The 22,347-nt window shown below is 39.3% G+C and overlaps 1 protein-coding gene across 1 annotated transcript in view; it reads left to right on the top strand.

Moving 5' to 3' along the window:
* Nucleotides 1-22,347, top strand: part of LOC126162843 (DNA polymerase alpha catalytic subunit) — a 244,379-nt gene that overhangs the window by 150,058 nt on the left and 71,974 nt on the right. The window contains exons 23-25 of the mRNA XM_049919607.1: nt 652-919; nt 1,094-1,268; nt 11,065-11,182. Coding sequence (XP_049775564.1) covers nt 652-919; nt 1,094-1,268; nt 11,065-11,182 — 561 coding nt within the window. The remainder of the gene's footprint in view (nt 1-651; nt 920-1,093; nt 1,269-11,064; nt 11,183-22,347) is intronic.

Raw genomic sequence — 22,347 nt, 5'->3', positions numbered from 1 at the left:
TGACCCAAAAGATACAGGTCACAACTCGAGGAACTCATCAGTTTTCTTCAAAACGTTTCCATTAGTATGCATTGTAGAAGGTTAATGTTGAACAAAGTTTAAGGAGATGTATAAAACTACACCATAAAGCAGAGAAAATGAAAAATCTCCTGCTAAAATATAGTGTAGAGTCATGTGAACTTTTGTTCTTTCCCTATTGTAATATTGTGGAAGCTCGTTTCCCATCTGGGGAAAGAACGATAATTTGTACACAGTCAATTAAAAAATATTCTGGACCATTACTGTGAATTTAAAAATGCAGAAATGTTGTGTAATTTATACAAATTGTCTTGTGATATGGTTTTATGAAACCAGTAGACTTAGCTGCAACATTCAATGTGAGTTCATGTGATACTGTTGAACACTTAATGACCTGACACAGCTGGAGGCAGCAGTACAAATAAAATTGTAATTAGGATAATACTGCCATGTCAACAGATGAGCAAGTGTGTATTACCTTCTACAATTGTGACCAAAACTTCCATAAATTATAGTAACCAGATTCTTACTTCTTCAGTAGATAGCAACATGTTGTTTAACACTCTAATATTATACAAAGTTATCAAAATTCTCTAAATTCTCATTTTGACTGTGATTCATTATTTCTTGCAGAAACATATTGGACCAGATTTTATCAGATCAGTCAGCAGATGAACGTGTGGAGAAAATCCACACTCAGTTAATGAAGGTCCGTGATCATCTACATGCTGGAGTTGTTCCAGTAGATTTGCTTGCTATTACAAAGCAGCTGACTAAAGCTGTAGATGAATATGCTGACAAGAAAAGTCTTCCTCATGTGCAAGTGGCAATGCGGCTCAACTCACAGTCTGGTGGCAAACATGTAAAGGCAGGGGACACGGTATCATATGTTATATGTGATGTAAGTTTGTGATAGTTATTACATAGTTTTAACAAGAAATGATATTGCTATACAATAATTTTTGTGTGCTTTGTAAATAAATATATGCATCCATACAGAGAAAGAGAATTGCAATATTGTTGCTGTCTAATAGCATTAAATGCAAGAGTTGTTTTAAGATGCTCTAATTTGCAGGATGGAAGTAGCTTGCCAGCTTCCCAACGAGCTTATCATGTGGATGAACTGAAGGAGAATGATAAACTGAAGGTGGATGTAAATTATTATCTATCACAGCAGATTCATCCTGTTGTTTCACGTCTCTGTGATCCTGTTGAAGGAACAGATGCTGCTCGAATAGCAGAATGCCTCGGTTAGTACTATTTCTTACTCATTCTTTTCAGCCTATGATTAGTAGCAGAATTTTTGTTATGGTATAATGACACTGGAGTCTGGGTAGAGGAAGGTGATGGCATTGCTGAACATAGTAAGGCATCACATATGCTAAGACACTGGATTTCCATTCATTGTCTCTTTCTTTTCTCTTGATCTCCTTCCCCCTTCTCAGTTATTTTGTTCACATTATTTCATATTAAGATGTAAATTACTAAAATAGGAAAACTGAATTAAAATTATTATTAAGTCACTAATAATATTTGTTGCAAAGAAAGACTGAAGGGCATGCTAAATCACAAGTCATCAGGAACCTCAGCTAGCTTTGCTGGGTTTGGTGTGGATAAGATTTGTACAATTAGAAGTGTCTTTATTTGGTCAACTCAACAATTTTTTGCTGCAGAGAATGTCATATAACTGTTCATAATGTTTAGTGGACAGGATGTCCATAATTAGTGTTGCAGTTTCAAAACGCTGTAGAAAGATTTATAGAGGTGGATCCCCTCCACGCCCGCACTGGCATGATGGCCAACTCAATAGGTCTACTGCCATCTCTGCATAAGGGTTAGTTTCCACTAAAGTGAGGTGTTGCAGGATGTGGATACTGCAATGTTTGTGTATGTCTGGTTAAGGTTAACCATTAATACGCACTCATTTGGTGATAGATTGGGTTGAGAGTCGAACGAAGGATAGTGACTTGAAGGACAGAGGGGGAAAAAAGTGCCAAGGCAAGAGCCAAGGGGAAAAAACCTCTGCTCTATCGAAAGGGAACCACAGCTCAGAATGATGTCAAATTTGAACTGCATATTATTGATGCAGGGGGAAACATAATGGGGAAAAAAATAATGAAAATTTTACCTTAGGTGGAGCTATAAGAGTCAGAATATGCAAATCAACAGAAGTGCAGCACACAGCTGTTCCATAGTTTGTCTCTGAGATGCCCAACATCATCATCTCCATGAAGGATCACTCGCTGTTGGCAAAGCACTTTTATAAGAACATTGACTGTGCACCAGTAGCCGTGCAGGAGTTCTATACACACAAGGGTATGAAAAAAGGCACTGATTTGATGTTTTTGGAGAAAATGTTCACAGAATTTGAAAATACAGATTCTTTTCAAGTGCAGTATGGAAGAGGGAGGAAAACAATTGATCCAATGTCAGTAGATGACGTGGCCATAACATTGGAGCAGAAGTTGAGCGATGGTATGTGAACGTGCAGTACATGGAGAATTGCCCAGTGTTTAGACATGCCTGTGAGCACTGTGCATAAAATTATAAAATTCTATGTAACATTCCACATTGCTCTCTACACACAACTACCCATGTTCAAGAGTTTCTTCTTGCTGACCTGTCAGTAAGACAAACATGAGCTCTAGAATTTCTTGTTCAGATGGAACATTCTGTGTACGGATGAAGCCCCTTTCCATCTCCAAGACCATGTCAGTACACAGAATTGCAGAATGTTGGTAGTGGAAAAGCTGCACAAACATCAACTGGTACCACTTCATTCTGCAAAGGTGACTGTGTGGAGTGGGTTGATTGCATTGTATTTTTTCGAGGAGATGAGTCATACAGGTTATATAACCTGTTCTGTCAGTGATAAAAGGTGTGAAAGTTTTTTGTGCACCTACATGATTCCTACCCTTCAACAGCTTGGGTATGTGGGTAGAATCATTTTCATGCAAGATGGCACTCTTTGGTACATAGCACAGTTAGGGAACTGGCTGCAGCAGAGACATTTAGGAAATGCTGGAATCATCAGTCATCATTTCCCTCCAGTCTGGCTGTGCAGATCACCTGATCATAATTGGTGTAACTTCTGGCTGAAGGGTTTTCTGAAAGATGATGTGTTCAGTGCTTCAGTTATGAACATAGCTGAATTAAATTGAAGGCACACATTGTGCTATGCATTCTGTATGTGTTCCCGAGGCACTCCAACCTGTTGTCAGATGTGATGTTTCTCGAATCAACTTGGGGCAGAAAACACTGGACAGCACATTGAACATGTCTTGCACCAGTTTCACAATTAGAAACCAATCTCATTTTGCTTTTTATGCAGTTTTTGTCCTGAGAACAATCAAAAACGACTTACCTAATAGGGCCACAACTGGTGACTGCCAAACTTGTGCAATAACGTACGTTGAACAGTGTGAATGGTGTAATGTGCAACTCATACCTTAGTCGTTGTCGTGTTATTCGTCTGTCATTTGTAGCCAACCCTATTTACGTAATAAGTTGTTCATATTTGAAATCATTCTGAGCAGTGGTTCTCTTTCTACAGCGTTTTGAACTGGAGCTTTAATTGATTGTGAATGCCCTCTACTTGAAGGAGTTTATATTAAAATGGTCAGCTAAAGAAATTTCTCTATTTTTATATTTCCTGTGTACAGTAACAATGATTTTTTGAACATTTTGTTAGAAATCATCAAATTTATTTTTAAGACATCTGTACAGCACTGTAACAAAGGAACTTCATTTACAACTAGCTTTATTGCTGATATCTTAGATGCCATTTCTGCACTCTGTTATGTGATGAAATCTAATTTTGCGCACTGTAGATGATCTTTAATACGTATGTTCCTCCTCTGTCTATGTCCTGCTATCTACTAAATTTTTGATTAGTGCATAGTTATCAAAGGTTTATCATTGTAATAGAGTTATTAGAAGAATCATGTTCTGTGAGGAAGATCTCATCAACCTTCTCCTCACTTACTGTATGCTGTGATTGTATGCACTTGTTGCATAAGTACTGAAAATTTTTATGTGGAACTCTTGAGATATGTTTTATTTTTTTTGCTTCTTTGGGACTTTCCTTTTGGGGACTATATTTTCAAAGCTTTTCTGTGATAGGTAAGGTTTCAATGTATTTACAGTATAACTTAAGTACACAATACTACCAGAGACCACAGTGAATGGGAGTTTAAGTGATATGGATCTTAATTCTGTTCTTCCTTTTCAATATTATGTTCAACAGTTTAGCCCTGAAACCAGTTTTTTTTAAATATTACCATCTTTGCAAGAACAGTGTCCATAATATGTCACAGTCCAGTTCTCCTTATTGATAGTTTTTTTATTTTTATTCTAATTTTCTCAGAGCAGACAAAAAGCTTGCTTTAAGTTCAAGACAAAAAAATCTGCAGTTTTTTCCTCTTTCATGTAGTGCACTTACATATATGCTGAAGTTCAGAGATTTTGCTTTGTTAGGTACTCAACTGAAAGTATTTAACAAAGAGAGGATTATTACCTTAAATGGTTATTATCTAATCAATTAGCACTTCAGGAAATTGCAAAATAATCTGTAAAGGAATGCAAGCTGTTACTCATCCTGCATTTGAAACCTAATACAGCAGAGATACTGTGTGGCATGGATTTGACAAGCCCTTGTTAGGTTACTGACAATTTGTGGGCGAGGAACTGGTGTGTGTGGTAGTTTCCAGATGTGTTTCATCCAGTTCAGATTGGGCGGATTTGATGGCAAAACTGGCAGTGGGAGCTTACTATCACACTCTTCAAACAACTCTAACCAAATTCCAAGACGAACAGGTATGCTACTGGAAGATGCCATCAGTCTGAGAAGATTTCAAGCATGAAGGGATGCAGGTGGTCCACAATTATGTTCATGAAATCCACAGCTATCGTGGTGCCTTCAGTTACTACCATATGTCCCATGGAAGCCCAGGTTAATGACCCCCAGAGTGTAGTATTGTCCCCACTGGTGTGCTTCCATAGTATGGCGCATGTTTTAGTATCTGTCCACCTGGATGGCAGAGTATCTGCACTCAGATGCATCCACCTGGTATAATAAGAAATGAGATTCATCCGCTGACACATTTTCATTAATCCACAATCCAGTCTGAATGATCTCATACCCACTGCAGTCGTAAAGGTCACTGTCATTGAATCAGCATGGGAACATGTAGAATTGTCTGCTTACAGAGCCCCATATTCAGCAATGTACACTAAAATGTGTGCTCATTTTGTGATGAGCACGGTTGTGAAACACCTACACATCTTCTAATCCACTACTTATGGTTTCACCATCCTTTGACCACATTCCATAGAGGATCACTACAGTAGTACATGAACAGTCAACCAACTTCACCATTCCCAAGATGCTGGTTTCCGGGCCCCACTCCATAACAATTTGTCCTTTGTCAAAGTCACTTATGTTACTGGATTTCCCCTTTCATCTCTGCTCTGCTTATATGCTTTCCTTACTGTGTCACACCACCACCCTGTGGCATTCAGTCCCATGGTGGGCAGTAGTCATAGTGTTTTCACTCATCAGCATACATAAGTACACCACAAACTAGTATAGACAACTAAACTTATTTGTGTAATTGATGAGAGGTTAAAACAGAGTGGTTGTGTCTGCAGTTCAGTATTTTCATTCTTTTAATTTCAACTTTCATCTTATGGCATCAGTGAAGGGGTAGTTTAGCCATGAAATACTATGTAATGCTTTTTTTTATTGAAAAACTTTCAGAAACAGTGTCACCTTCTTCTGGCAGAAGGGTTGAAGGGGAAGGAAGAGGGGTAACATAAAATGACTTTATATACCTTTGAGTTAAAATTTGTGCATCATGGTCTCATAGGCCATTCACGCTTTTGCTAATAGAATGTCCATATAGTAATGAACAATGAATAAAAATATTGTCTATGGCTGTGCTACTGTTCCTATACGCCTGGACAATAGCTTGTGTTATTAGGAAAGAGACATGTATTAAGTTATAAGGCATCATCCATCTGGGAACTAAGTACATGTGGGGTCCCACAAGGTTCCGTTTTAGGGTCCTTACTTTTTCTTGTGTATATCAATGACCTTTCATCAGTAACATTACCAGATGCCAAGTTCGTTTTGTTTGTGTGTAATCTAACTTCTGCACCACTTCAGTGCAGTAATGTGTTCATTGTAAATAAGTATTATAGTAGTTCTATTACATGTTTATTACCTTATAAATAAAAAACTTTTTTATTTTAAATTCAGTGCATTAATGTTTGTAAAATCATTCTTTCATATAGTGTTCATTAAAAAAATGATCATTCCACTTGGGATCTGTGGAAGGTACATTAGCTTATTTGTTTCAGTTGTAAATATTTGTCATGTATTATTGTTTTTCTGACATTCTACATCCTGGAGGACCTCCTCTCTACGGATCAATTGGAATGAACGTGAATCTAATCTAATCTCTAGCTTGAGAAGAAATACTCTGAAGTCAGAGTAACAACAGTTAGAAGTTAAGTAACACTAAATTCAACTGTCTCTGCACAATATTCAAATACCTGTTCAGTACAGTGCCTAATATGTCTATGGACTCATATAGAATACTGTTTATTACGTACGTGGCCACTCCCCCACTCTGCAAAGGACTCAAATAGAATACTATTTTTTACGCATGTGGCCACTCCCTGACTCTGCAAAGAACTCCTTGAAAATCAGCCATCTAATCTGTATCCTGGTAAAGGAAACCTCTGAATTGTCAAATTATTTAAGTGGTGCTCCAGTATACCAATAATGTCAGAGTGAACATCTATAAGCAGTTCACTAACTTTCTCTAATATCTCTTATATTTTGATGAAATATGCCAATTCCTTCACTACCTGGGTACCTGACCTCCTTTGATTGGGATTCCTTTGTTGGAGGGACTTCCTTTAAGCAGGGATACCTATCAGCTGACTTCAATCAAAAAAAGGTGCGGCTGTAACACCAACTACTACAGGAATTTTTCCATGAGTGATCCGACCACCACACACTACAGTCACCTACAAGCTTTAGCAGACTCCCATTTCCATATCTATTGAGGCGCAGGCTATGCCTAGATGAGCTACGCTCTCTGAGAGTTCCCTCTGTAAATCAATGTTGACTGTTTGCCTTCCCTACTACCAACCATATGTGCTCATTCTATTTCATATCACATTACGGTGTTATAGCTAGATATTTAATTGACATGACTGTGTCAAGCAGCGCACCAGTAATACTGTAGTCGAACATTATAGGATTGTTTTTCCTTCTCCTCTGCATTTAACCTTTTTTTCTATATTCCGAGCAAGTTTCCATTCATCACTCACAACAGAAATTCTTTGTACACCATCCTGTACAGTCACTCTATGATGACACATCCAAAGTATATTATGAAATGTTCTCAGATTGGGATGACTTCAGCTATACTATTTGTTGGTGACATATGTCACAAATAAATAGTACATCTGAAGTCAGTCTAGATTTAAAATTTGTGAATAAAATTTTGTAATATTTAGTGAGCAGCTGTGGATCATGCTGCGGTGTCTGAAGGAGCATCACATAATGCGAATTGTCAACACAGACTTTGTATAATAACATAATAAACACTTCCAGTCAGTCACAGATGGCCGCTCACCCTATCCATCAGATAATTTATGTATGTATATAGTGGACAAGAGCAGTTGTATCGCACTTCTGTGGGGCAGCCCGGACGATACCCTTGCCTCCAATGAACATTGACTGTCCAGGACCATGTCCTGAGTTCTGTTACTTAAACAGTCTGTGAGTGACTCTCATACCTGATAACATATTCCGATTGCTCAGACCTTTTGTTAGCAGGCTGCAGTGGGGCACAATGTTGAATAATTTCCAGAAGTCTAGTAATTCACAGGATGTTCACCAAAATAAGGGCAAGCTGAGTTTTACAGGGTGATACTTTCTAAATCCATGCTGAGTTATGGACAGAATTTTCTGTGTAAATTTTTTTTTTATATTGTGCATAAAAATATTATTAATTATTATATTATATTTAGAATAAGCTCAAATAATTCTGCAGAAAACCAGTGTAAAGAATACTGGGCTTTAATTTTGTGGGTCCGTTCTTCTACCGCTCTTATACAGGGTGTCTCGGGAGAATTGTCAATATTCAGATATATGATATGAATAGTCATTCAGAGCAAAAAGGCTTTAAAATGCATTCTGTAAGAGCTATGAAAACATACTTAACTTTGTTACTGTAAAACAAATCTCTTCTCGTGAACAAGTGCTTATAGCTTTTAAGGTATGGATTTTAGAGCCCAAGTTTACTGTAGTTTTTTTCTTTTGTTTTGGTCCATACTACCTTCTCCCATAATACAGAAGGCAAAGATCTAGCTCTAGAAGAGATTTGCTTCACAGTATTGTGTATCACACTTTCAGCATCAGTATCACAGATCGTGTAGTAGTGCTCACAGCTCTTAAGGTGTGCATTTTAGTGCCCATGTTTATTAGGTTTCTTTGCTTCCAATGATTGTTTCCATCAGGTCCCTGAATATTGACCATTCTTCATGGACACCCAGTATACTGGAGTTGCCTGCACTATTTTCTAGTTCCTTGGGCCTTAGCCAGAATCGAGACATCTGTGATAAATTCACCCTAAGTAAGTGGATAATGTCGAAGAGTACTCCATATGGGAGGCTGTGCGATAGTGTAGATGGTTTGTCTGTACAGTCCTGTTGCATGAAAGATTTTTTAAAAGCAAAATTTAAAGCATAAGCTTTTTCTTTTGCTGGCTTCTATTGCCACACCAGACTGCTTGACAAGTGACTGAACAGAAGCTTTCGACCCACTTAAAGTTTTTAATAGGACCAACATTTTCTTGGGTTCTCAACAAAATCTTTATCTACTGAATGATGGTGGAAGTTGTTGTGTGTGTGGTGTCATCAATGCCTGCACCACGCCACCTGCTGCCACGAAGCCACAAGTCACAAGTAAGACAGTCTCCAAGGCTAGCAGTTTTCGGCTCAGCATAGTACCGCTCAGCCAGACAGTTTTGGTGTAGCCACAGTGCATAGTTGCTGTATCATAGCAATATCGGTTGGTGTTCCCTTCCAAAACAGCTGTATGTCTACAATGCTCTAATCACTCTGTACCATGCCAAAGAAGACTCATTGTTGCCGCCGGTGCTCTGTAAGTGCGTGTAGCACGAAGCTCCAGCAGTCTTGGCCTTGGCTACTACCTTAAAACCACTGCCTTAATGCCTCACCACTCAGATCGATCTCATCTGGATGTCTACTCTGTTAGGTGCTGGACTTTCTTGGTATTTCTACTATACGGCATCCCGTTCTCCCGATTTGTCCGTAGGCTTTGCTGCTCGCCATGCCAGTTGCAGTACTCAGCTCGGCCACTGGAGTTTTCTTTTCCTGTCTTCGCTTGTGGAGAAGTAAACTGTTCTGGTTGCTCATGCTTTCTATTATTTGTTGTAACTACATTCACTGATACAACAGTATGATTTGTGCATCAGTCTTATAGATACATGAAAGTGTTAGCAAGATGAGTGACCTCTCAATCGACTGCTGTGAGAAATGTCATTTCCAGGTTGAAGGTAATGAATTTATGGACAGAAATGTTTCAGGAGGAAAAACCCTTGACCCACTATCACTAATGTGAAACAAAAAGGTAGCACAGGGGAATAGCTCTTCACCAGCCGAAAAAAATTCTGCACTTTGCTGTCAGCAGGAATAGTCCTGCTTCCTCTCTTTGGGTTGCAAAAGGGGTAATTTTGTAGCATTTCTTGTGAAGAGGATTAACAGTGACTAGTAAATCTTACTCAGATCTGTTACAAAACCACCTTCAACTTAAAATTAAATGATTATGATTTTTGACTGCAGATGTTAGTTGCAGCACGAAAATACTCATCCCATTACTGCCCATTTAACTGTAGCAACAATACGGACTGTGAATACAGACATCTTACCAGACCCTGCCCAGAATGAATTACATGTGTCCAGACATGTCATAGTAGTACTGGGAGGCAAGCATTTCAGAAGCGATAAATAGATGGAAGCTGAAGTGCACAAGTTGCTGCAATCACAGCTAAATAAATTCTTCCCATGGGGATGTCATGCCCTTATGAAGCTATGGATGTGTAGTTACATGTCAGGGTTACCATGCTGGCAAATAAATAAATAAATTTCTGTATTGTCTTTGCAGAATAATAATAATAATAATAATAATAATAATAATAAAGGTTTTCACTTGAATCACCCTCATATTATTTGCAGTTGTTTCAGATTATCATCTGAAATTGAGACTTTCAATAGAAATATTGAAAGACTGAAATATAAGTGTTTTAAAAATGTGGACACTGTTCATGATGTTTTATGAAAGCACGGATGCATAGCTTAAAAATTCAAGCTTACTGTTTTAAAAATATTACTATATGTTGTTGTTAATGGACAGTATACCACTCACTCACACTATAATTTCAATTAGTTTTTATTATATTTTACATTGTGGAATCGTTTCACATCATACTTTCACTAAATATTATAGTTTCCAATTGTATTAAAAGCTGTGAGACTTCAGGGAAGTTAAGGTTCATGGCTGGGATTATGGCAGTGTTGCTGTTCTGCCTTAATCATGTCTTGTTTACAATGGTTGTACTGTAATATGTGATTTATTTAAGTCTTCTCACCAGCAGTGTCATTGCCATACTCAGCATCTTAGTAGAAATTGGTGACTAATAAGAAGGAGTGATTTTGTAACATAACCTAATTTTATTTACATTTATATCAGTGAGTTTGCAGGTGTTGAATTTGTTTCCATACTTTACTCTCATGGTGTATACCTTAGTTCTAATTTACAGGCTTACTTTCTTACGTACAGAACAAAATTTTACGTACAACAAATCTGGCACACAAAGATTGGCATGTATGTTATATATATCACTTGCTGATGAAGAAAGAAGTGCTGTTTTATTTCCTAAGGGAATTATTTTGTATAAATAGATTTTCATTACTGAATAACCAATTGCCACAAACAATGTCTTGCAGGTCTTGATCCTAGTAATTATAAACATATCCAAAGGCAAGAAACCGAATCAAATACACATGATGATTTAGGTGATCAGCCCATACTATCAGATGAAGAAAGGTTTAAGCATTGTGACAGGTATGTATTCTTGTCATTTATTAGGAATATCTAAAATAATGGAAAGACAACCACTTACCTATAGTGGACTGGTGCATGGCACACAGGAACACACAATAGAAAACAGTTAACACTAACTTTCAAGCTTTTTCTCTTTTTCTAATGTACACACACACACACACACACACACACACACACACACACACACACACACACACATCCTTGCGGCAGCCGCGACGTTGATTACTGAATATTGAAAGAAGTTGCTTTTTTAGATGGAGGTGGGGAGAGAAGGGATGTAGTGCGAAGCAGGTCTTTCACCAGATGACTCTGCGACTGCATAACAAGACGAAAGGGGTTCAGTGGATAGAACATATAAGATATAGGGAGCGGGTGGGGTGAAAAGGAGAGGAAGGTGGTGATGAAAGTGGAGAGAGGGAGGGGTAGAAAAAAGTGGAAATGGGGAGAATGCAGGCATGTCTGGAAGGAGAGGAAGAGTGGTGGAAGAAGGCAGTATATGATTTGGATGGGCAAGGAGTGGTGTGGACGGGAGAGGATGGAGAAGGAGAAGGTGAGGTGAGGCATTGGGAAAAGTTAGCAGAGGTTTGGATCAAGGGGACTGCAAGACCATGGGAAATGCTGGAGAGACAATTCCCATCTGTGTGTTTCAGAGAAATCAGTCTGTCTCTCCAGCATATCCTGCTCTCTCACAATCCCCTGGTGTAAAGCTCCTCCCCTAACTTCTTTCCCACTTGTAACATCCCCCTCACTTATCGACCTTAATGACAGTGAAAAATTAAACCGCGTGTACCTAATGGAAATTTGGGAAAAGCAATCATCACCGAGGTTAATTTGTTGTAAAGAGGGAGGAAAGGGTTACATCTAAATGAAAGGAAAAATGCTAATGAAACTGGTGGAAATTAATTTTGAAATAGGGGTAAAATTAATAAAGAAAGTAAATGTGCGGCCGTTAAGTTAACAATCAACTAGCGGTAATTAGATATTTGAGATTTAGGGGAAATTATGGTCGCCAGTCCTAAGGACAATTACTATAGTACTGAAAAAGAAAGATTATTACACATATAATTAGTACTAGAAGCGTGGCAACTGAAGGTTGACAAGTGTAGTGTGAAAACTGAAAGTTTGTCAGAAGTAATAAATTTCGCTACACTCTGACTTAATTTAGCAAAAGAATTAATAAAACCGGAAAATCGAAAGTTAATTTAGTGACTGAAGTTAATAGTGAGCTTTCTTTCTGAAGCACATCGAAATTCAGTAAAATACGGTTAGTCTTGGACTACCGCAACAATCATTTCAAAAGCTACTTGAATCTACGCAATTCAGAAATAAGAGATTTAACTTTGAACTTGAATTAAATGATTATGAATAATTAACAATAGTAAAATTTAGTACGTACCAAGCTGAGCTGCAGTCACTGGTAAGCTAAAATACGGTAACAAAACTCGCACTCTTAATTTGTGCTTGTGTAATCTGAATATTGTAGCCAGCTATGAATACTTTAACTGAACTTTGAAATTAAAGTAGTGAAGTGGAATGATGCTGGCGTTTGAATTTCAACGACACTCGGGTTCATTCCGGAAAAGGAAGGGACCCTGCTTGGTAATGCAATTGAGACAATGAGCAACAAACGTTCATGCTAAGTTGCTGTAATTTTGTGATGCAACAATTTTAAAAGTTTGAAAAGCTGAGGTCTGCCATACAGTTCTAAAACTTTACGTGCTTCCAGTCTTCCTTGTTGGTTGATTGAAGGTTTGAAGCCGTCGATCGAGGATGTGGTGACAGTCACTCATTGTCGGCCAACGCTGTTGCAGAAGCTGGATGTTGGCGCGCCTTCTTCTCACCACGGTCACCAGACGAAACGGGCTCTTGATGTGCGCCAGATAATGCTTCCCATCCGCGACACTATGTCAGAAACTATCATCGCAAGTCGAGCGCAATTACATGCTGCCAAACACCGAAAGCACGGCAACTCGCGGGAGCGTCACACAACACACCTGCTCCACTCGCTACTCCAGCCAGACTCCCTCTGACCGCGCTCCACGCGGCAGAGTTAACACTACCAAAAATCCTACACACTTTGATTCTTCACATGACCTATCGATGTAATCGTTCGATAGCAGTTTTCCCTACGCAAGACCCAGCGTAAAAATACAAATAATATTTACGAAACAAACCAATTAAATATATATATATATATATACAAATAGTAAAACAATTACAATATGTAAAGACACAGAAATGTCATATATTCAGGTAACAAAAATAAGGAAAACAAATTTATAGTACAATAGATGGAAATAGGAGGATATGCATTTCCGGCGTTACACACTGCCTTACCTTTCACCTTCTTTTTCCAGTGGCATCTCTAAGCGAAACCTGAATGTTGGCGGCAAATCAGCTTTGGGAGGCCCCTTTCACTATCCAATCAGAAAGAAAATGTTAAATTAAATGGGGTGAATTATACACTAATAATAATTATACCAAATTTTATTATTATAATGTTTATTATTATAATTATTATAATAATTATTATAATTTATATTATAATGTTTATTATTATAATGTAGTGCAATGACAAAAATTACATTAAACATACTCATGTTAAAATAGATGAAACTTCGGCTTTTCGCCTCACTGAATTTTTTTTTAAAGATTCCATCATAGCTAATACCAGTCGCTATTTCCGCTTCAATTGATAGTACTGACAATGCAAGTAGTCTTTCTTGGCACATTGTGCTTCTTAAGTATGTCTTAGTCAATTTTAACTCTGAGAAACTTCTCTCAGCAGAAGCAGTACTGACTGGAACTGTGAGCATTATTCTGGTTGTTATGTAAAGATTTATATATACTTCTTCCAAATTATTTTCTAATATGTACTGAAAAAGTTGTTAAGCATCTTTTCAAAGTATTGTACCTAAATCATTACAATGTTTGTGAAGGTCGTCTTTGGATAACGATTTCAAATAATTCGTATCGTAAATAAAACCAAATCATTCAAAACATTCGTTGAGCGCTTTGAATTGACATTCAGTGTCTGGTATTATAGCATCAATCATTGTGTTAAAAAAAGCTAACTCTGTACTGCATTTCAGCAGATTGTATGGTTCATCAATTTGTATATAACTGAATATTCATTTTTTCTGCGCTATTCTCTTTTTATTTTTTATTTTATTTTATTTTTATTTTTTTATACTCAGACTCAATTTTTGCAATTACTTCTTTCTACAAACAATTGAGCCTCTGCAACACTTGTTTCAAATCTTGTGCTAGAGAATTCTTGAATCCAGTCACTAAATGAATGTTAAGTGTCAGTACCGGCTTTCAAGTTCACGTGAACTGATTGCCACAGTTTACTAATATTGTTGACATGTAGCAAAATCTCACATGCAGGATTGCCACAGGTTCTGAAAATCACAGAATTTCAAACATGTCAGGGAGATATCAGGGAAACTTGGAAAAAAAAAACCTGAAAAAATCTCATTTTCTTTCAGTACATTAAATGGTTTGTTTACTGAGATGTCATGCATTGTCGCTGATTGGGTGCAGCTGAGAACATGCTCTGCTTCCCTACTCCCTCATTACTACTGCTTCTCCCCTTCCTTCCTCACCCCTTAGCTGCAGTCAGTGCTGCTACCACTTCTTGCCACTAGCCTAGCAGCTGCCGACGAGAAGCAGGGAGGCGTGGGGAGTGGTTTGTTTGTATCTGATTCTCAGAGATTGTAGCTGCAGCGGCAGGAGACAGCAGTCATGTGCATGAGTCATGTCTGAGTGATTGTGTGAATGAGTGTGTGCTCTCATTTTATCACAAAGGCTATGGCCTAAAATTTAGTTCAGAGAGTGTGACTGTCTTTTCTATGTGCCTGTCTGTGGCTCGGCGATCGTCTTCTATGGTGAGTTGCTACCATCTGCATTATTATTGATTCTCAGGATAATTGAACAAGTTATCTGTTACATTGATTGATCACCAGGGTCTCATTCCATCAACATGCTGTCTGTGGCTCGTGAGTAGCTGGCCACACAAACAGATTTCAGCGACGGACCAAAATGGCAGGCCATTTCTGCGGGTATCTGTAATGGTTTGGGCCTGCCAATTTGAAGGTCATTTGGTTCCCACTAATGTGCAGGAGCTACCCGTTGGATCTAGTCTCACCGATCTGCCCACAGGCCACATCTGTTTGTGTGTGGCATAATGCAGTAGATTTTTGTGGTTTATCCATGGACCCAGGACTGCAGCTCTCCTCAGCAAGCCAAAGGCTCTAGGTGATGGATTTCAGGAATTGCGACTGTCCCGCTGCAAGTATGTTGTACAGTGTGGCATTTTATAGACATTTTTATGTGTTCTAGTATATTTTGATACTTCAAAAGTAGTTTATATGTTAGAAAGTATGGATGACAAGAAGGAGAAAATTGTCAACTGCTGGCAGTTTGTACTCTTTGTACTCGTATACATTGAAGCACCAAAGAAATTGATATAGACATATGTATTCAAATACAGATATGTGTAAACAGGTAGAGTACAGCGCTTCAGTCGGCAATACCTATATAAGACAACAACTGTCTGATGCAGTTGTTAGATCGGTTACTACTGCTGCAATGGCAGGTTATCAAGTTTTAAGTGAGTTTGAATATGGTGTTATAGTCAGCACAATAGCAATGGGACACAGCATCTCCAAGGTAGCGATGAAGTGGGGATTTTCCCGTACAACAATTTTACAAATGTACTGTGAATATCAGGAATCCGGTAAGACATCAAATCCCCGACATTGCTGTGGCCGGAAAAAAAAATCCTGCAAGAATGGGACCGACGACGACTGAAGAGAATCGCTCAGCGTGACAGAAGTGCAACCCTTCTGCAAATTGCTGCAGATTTCAATGCTGGGTCACCAACACCCTTGATAACTGCATGATGCAAAGCTTTACGCCTCGCCTGGACCCATAAACACCAACGTAGGACTGTTGGTGACAGGAAAATGTTGCGTGGTCGGACGAGGCTCGTTTCAAATTGCATCGAGCAGATGGACATGGACCATGTATGTCAGCAAGGGACTGTTCAAGCTGGTGGAGGCTCTGTAATGGTGTGGGGCATGTGCAGTTGGAGTGATGTGGGACCCCTGATATGTCTAGATAAGATTCTGACAGGTAACACATATGTAAGCATCCTGCCTGATGACCTGCATCCATTCATGTTCATTGTGCATTCTGGACTTGTCCGTTGTGGACTTGGGCAATTACAGCAGGACAATGAGACACTCAACATGTCCAGAATTGCTACAGAGTGGCTCCAGGAACACTCTTCTGAGTTTAAACACTTCAGCTGGTCACCACACTCCTTAAGACATGAACGTTATTGGGCATATCTGGGACATCTTGCAACGTGCTGTTCGGAAGATATCTCCACCCCCCTTGTACTCTTACAGATTGATGGAAAGCCTGCAGGATTCGTGGTGTCAGTTTCCTCCAGTACTACTTCAGACATTAGTCAAGTCCATGTCATTTCATGTTGCAGCACTTCTGCATGCTTGTAGGAGTCCAATGCAATGTTAGGCAGATGTACCAGTTTCTTGAAAGAAAAGTCACACAACACCTGTAAAATAATAGATATAACACAGTGGGTAATAACCGACAATAATGAACATAGTAGAACCAACATTTTATTTGCAGTCACCTACCTTGTTGGCTTGCATAATTCTCCCCCCCCCCCCCCCCTTTCTACACTTCTTTCAAGAGGCCTAATTCAGGAGGACGACGGTTCAATCCTGCGTCCAGCCATCCTGATTTAGGTTTTCCATGATTTCCCTAAAACCACTCCAGGCAAATGCCGGGATGGTTCCTTTGAAAGGGCACGGACGACTTCCTTCCCTAATCCGATAAGACCGATGACCTCGCTGTTTGGTCTCTTCCCCCAACCCCACAGGGGGGCAAGGCCATCAGCGGTCACTGATGTCTAACGCTGCCACTGTCCTTCTCTTCTGTCTTTGATCCACTCCACTCCTTCCCAATCCAGATTGTGTAATGCCTTCTCCCATCACTCTTCCTCCCTCCCCTTCCTCCTATATCATCTCTCTCTCTCTCTCTCTCTCTCCCCCCCCCCCCCTTCTACCTTTCCCTCACCCTCCCTCCCTTTCCTCCTTCCTAACCCCTCTTTCATTCCATCTCTCTCCCTTACTCGCTCTGCTCCCTTTCTTCCTCTTTATCACCAACTTTCCTTCATTCTGCTCCCTCACCTTTTTCTATCTAGGGCTACCTTCGGAACTCCTGCAGCCACTGACTCATCTGCAAAAGCCGATTCAAAACATCATAACAACCAGACTGAATGAAATTTGCATATGCTATTTTGGTATAGTGTAGTGTGACATCTAGGGGTACAAATATAGTGTCCGGCGTGGTTGTGCACATGTGACGGGCCCGTGACGCTGGAGAGGAGGAGGCAGTTGTGTGTTCCATCCTTTTGACATGGCAGTGCATGTGAGGACATTATGGATTTACATCGCAAAATTCAACAGTTAAGGAGCAACAAGATGTTAGATTTCTGACTGCAGAAGGGGTTAAACTGGCCAATATTCATCTCTGGATAATGACCGTATACAGGGCAGACTGTCCAGCAAGTTAGTGAAAAAAATGGAGTGCCTGTTTTCTTGAAGGCTGGGAATTTTTGAGTGATGACCCGAGACCAGGTGGGGCATACTTGGTAATCATGGTTGAACTCGATGACTAGGTGCACAACCTGGTGAAAAATGTTTGGCATGTCACAGTGCGAAAATTGGCAGTGATGATGGGATCCAGTGTTGGAACAGTGTAGTCAATTGTGCCTGACAGTTTGGGTTACCAAAAGTTTTGTGTGCAGTGGGTTCCGAAAGAACTCGGCGAACTGCAAAAGGAACTGTGTATGGGGCTAGCGTTGTAGTACCTGTTCCGGTATCATGAAGACACTGCTTTCCAGGAGCGGATGGTCACCGCGGAGGAGAGCTGCTGTTATCACTTTGAGCCAGAGTCAAAGCAGGACAGCGTGCAATTGAAGCATGTGTCATAATCTCCCCCTAAAAAATTCAAAGCGGCCCCCGCAGCAGGCAAGGTGATGCTTACCATCTTTTTCAGTGTCTGAGACCCAATACTCATCAAATTACTTGAACACGGAAAAAACATTAACAGTGAAGTGTACTTTGAGACACTCTGTAGCCTATGCATGTCCATCAGAAGCAAACGGGCTGGGCTATTCACAGATGGAGTGATTTTGCTTTACAATAAATGAAGTTTACATATCTCCAAGGTCACACATGGTTCAAGTTCAACTGAGAGGATTTTGAGCATCCAGCCTACAGCCTGGACATGTCACACCTCAACTATCAGGTGTTTGGTCTGCTAAAAAACATCTTAAAGGAGAGTGCTTCAACTCTGGCAATGAACTGAAGGACAATGCTACAGGAATTCTGGGATCTAACATCTTCCAGGGGAACAGTTCCTGTTCCCCTGGAAGATGACAGATTAACGCTCTGCAATCAGCATGATGAAGTGTGTGTTGGGATTCATCAGACCATGAAACACTCTGTTACTGCGCCAGCAACCAGTGCCGATGGTCACGTGCCCATTTCAGTTGCAGTTGCTGATGTTGCGGTGTTAACTTTGGAACATACACAGCTTGTCAGCTGTGGAGGCCAATCGTTAGGAGTGTTCGGTGCACTGTGTGTTTAAGATACACTTGTTCTCTGTTCAATATTAAAGTCTGAGGTTAGTTCTGCCACAGTTCACTGCCTGTCCTGCTTTACAAGTATTCCCAGCCTACGATGTCTGACATGTGTAATGAGGGGTAGTTGCCCAACCTGTACTGTGGGATGGAGACAAACTGGCAGCAGCTCCATTACACTCTGAGGGACATTCATGAAGAAATCCATGGGTCCAGTGGCAATTGTGCAAGGCACCATGATAGCCATGGAGTATCATACACTGGTTGTAGACCACTTACACCCATTCATGATAGTTGTGTTTCCCAACAGCAGTGGCATTTTTCAACAAGTTAATGCGCCGTGTCACAAAGCCAGGAGTATAGAGGAGTGGATCAAGGAACACAGTGACGAATTTGATGTACTGGCCCCCAACTCACCAGATGTAAACCCAATCGAACACATCCTACCAAGGCCTCATTAATTACATTGCATGACACATTGTTGCTGTAATGCATGCCCAAGACTGACATACCAGCTATTATATAGGTGATCATAGTGTTCTGGTTGATCAGTGTAATTCTGCTTGTTGTATATTAGGTGGAAGATAGATTACATGTATGAGGAGCAATAGCAGACCTAAGATTGAGCCTTGGGAACCCCATATGTGATTCCTCTCATCAGAATTATGTCCCTGGACTATATTGGTTGAATTACTGAGTGCAACTTTCTGCATTCTTTTTGTTAGCTATTATATCACCCATTGGTTGGCTATACCATAAATCCTATGGAACTTGAGTTTGTCTGGGAGAATACTGTGGTTCACACAGTCAAATGTGTTAGATAGCTCGCAGAAAATACCATCTGGTGCTATTTTATGCTTGTAGAAACTGGTGAGTGGACATGAAAATGGCATTCTCAGTAGAGCAACCCTTCTAAAACCGAAACAGAGATTTGCTGAGGATACTACTGTGTGAGTAATGTTCTAAAAAAATTTGGGAAATGATGTCAGCAGTGAAACAGGTGGTATTTATTGACATCTGTTGAAGTGTTTTATGCTGTTGTTGGCTTGCTCCTTGAATCAGAACACTTCATGAGACCTGTCACCTGTTGTAATATCTGACTATTTACCCCTCTTCTTTTTTTAAATCCAGTCGCTGCAGTTCATTCTCTTGAAGTAGAGGTCCTGCTAATCGGTGCCTCTGGAATCCCATATGTAGCCGAGGAAATGCTTGACTTGTTCACATTCTGCAGCTGTTATTGGAGCAAAATAAGATAACTTTCATTCATGTCCCAAAAAATCCCATCCACTACTTTGCTTTTAGAAACGTATGTTTTCTTGAGTGCTGTACAGATCAATAGAGCAGTTCATAAATTAAAATAGAACACAACATTTCATGTGGCATATATCTCAAAGGCTCAACATGACATCCAAGATTACAACACATTTTATTTGTTACAAACCATCGTGTCTTTTGTCTTCATTCATGGAGAGTGTGGTTGCCCCTTGACTGTCAAGTCACCACCAAGCCTCGGCACCAAAAAGGTCCTGCCCAAAGCAGAAAGCCGTTTACTTGTCATCACACCTTGCCGTTTTCTCATATTCCTACCTGCTGTTTAATGTCTGCACATGCAAAAACAAACACTCGCATCCAGTGTACGTTCTGCAACTTGCTCCCTACTCAGTGTTATTCTGTCAAGACCATCTTCCCTTGTACTACACAAGGAGTGTGAAATGTCATTTGCCTAAACAGCATGTAACTTTTAACTGTCTTATCACCTTTCTGAAAGATGTGTTTGACAACGGCATATTTGAATCTCTCTGGAAAAATGCCACCAGTCAGTGATGCATTGTGTATTTCAGGTAATAAGCGGCTTATTATATGGCAAAAAAATCTTGGATACTCTATTGGAAACACCATCAAAACCAAATGAGCTTTTATTTTTGAGAGAATGCATAATTAATTTAAGAACAAGAAGTTGAAGTTGGTGATACTTTCAGATGATTGAATATAATGAGAGTTGTTTTTAAACATACTATTGTGATTTTTTTCTTGAGCTGTTTATCCCTATCCTTTCTACTGTATTTTTATCCTTATGATTCCTACTATATTTAAGCAATGATTATTAAATACATTTGTTTCCTGTGACTCATCATTTATAGCTCTTCCATTCAGGTCAGTACTGAGATTATCCTGTTCTGTGAGTGATTGGTCTGTCTCATTTTACTACTTTCCATATAGCCTTAAGTGTGTTGTCCATATAGCCTTAAGTGTGTTGTCCATATAGCCTTAAGTGTGTTGTCCATATAGCCTTAAGTGTGTTGTCCGTATAGCCTTAAGTGTGTTGTCCATATAGCCTTAAGTGTGTTGTCCATATAGCCTTAAGTGTGTTGTCCATATAGCCTTAAGTGTGTTGTCCATATAGCCTTAAGTGTGTTGTTGAAATGACTGATTTCTGACATGAAATGCATGTTCCTTAATTTTTTAATAACATTTCTTAGTCATTTTGAGTACTTTTTGTAGTGTGCAACTACTGCAGGATCTCTACTTGTTCTTGCCAAAAGATACATTCCCCATTTTCATTTCACAAGATTCTATAATCTCTCTGGCTGTTTAATGTTCTTTCTGATTAGCTTATGTCAAAAGCTATTTTTCAGGGTCTTTAATTATTCTGATTTCCACTGAGGATTATCCGTACTGTAAGGCTCTCTGTTATTTATCCTAATTAATTGCGCATCGTGATCAGAGAGCATTTATTACTGGGCAACACTTATTTTCTTGTTTTGAGCTTCAGCATTTGTTATTCGATAACAGGTATTTTCCTGTTTTGAGCTTCAACAAAAGAAAACATTATCAGTGAGAATCCTGCTGTCTTTATCCACCCGTTTAGGAAAGTTAATTTTAGATATCAAATTGTAGGAGCCAAATGAGGCTTCCAGATAATTGTTCCTTTCTGAATCCTTTAGAAAATCTACATTGAAGTCACAAAAGACGGCTTGCTGGTGTGACAGATAGTACAGTAAGGAAACGAGATTGCTCATAAACATTTCAAAACTTCCCACTGGGGATCTGTACAGAATCACAATTAAAAGTGAACTATTTTTCAGTATTAATTCAAAAGCACACACTGCTGTGTTCTTATCACTACAAAATTTACTTGTCTCGATGTTTATGAACTTGTGTTTTGTTTTAATTTATGTAACAACTCCTGCTCTTCCCATATTAATTCTGCATGAGTAAACTGCTAGAGTGTAATCTTTTATATGTAACTAATCTAACCCTGTGGCTAGGTGGTGCTCAAACGGGCACAGGATGTCTTATCTTTACAGTGCTTTCTAAATTTGCCCAACAGGCAAGAAAGTCTTCTATCTTATTACTCAGTTTTCTACTATTGTGATGAAATGAGCTAATCTTACTCTTCTGTGCATTCTTAAGCATTTTGTGGGCCTCTTCTATTATTGTGACTTCTTTTAAAACAAAATCTTGATTCTGACCTAAAAATGTG

This window comes from Schistocerca cancellata, chromosome 2, assembly GCF_023864275.1.
Source record: "Schistocerca cancellata isolate TAMUIC-IGC-003103 chromosome 2, iqSchCanc2.1, whole genome shotgun sequence".
NCBI lineage: Eukaryota > Metazoa > Arthropoda > Insecta > Orthoptera > Acrididae > Schistocerca > Schistocerca cancellata.
Note: the sequence above shows the minus strand (reverse complement) of the source record. Positions and strands in the feature narration are given on the sequence as shown.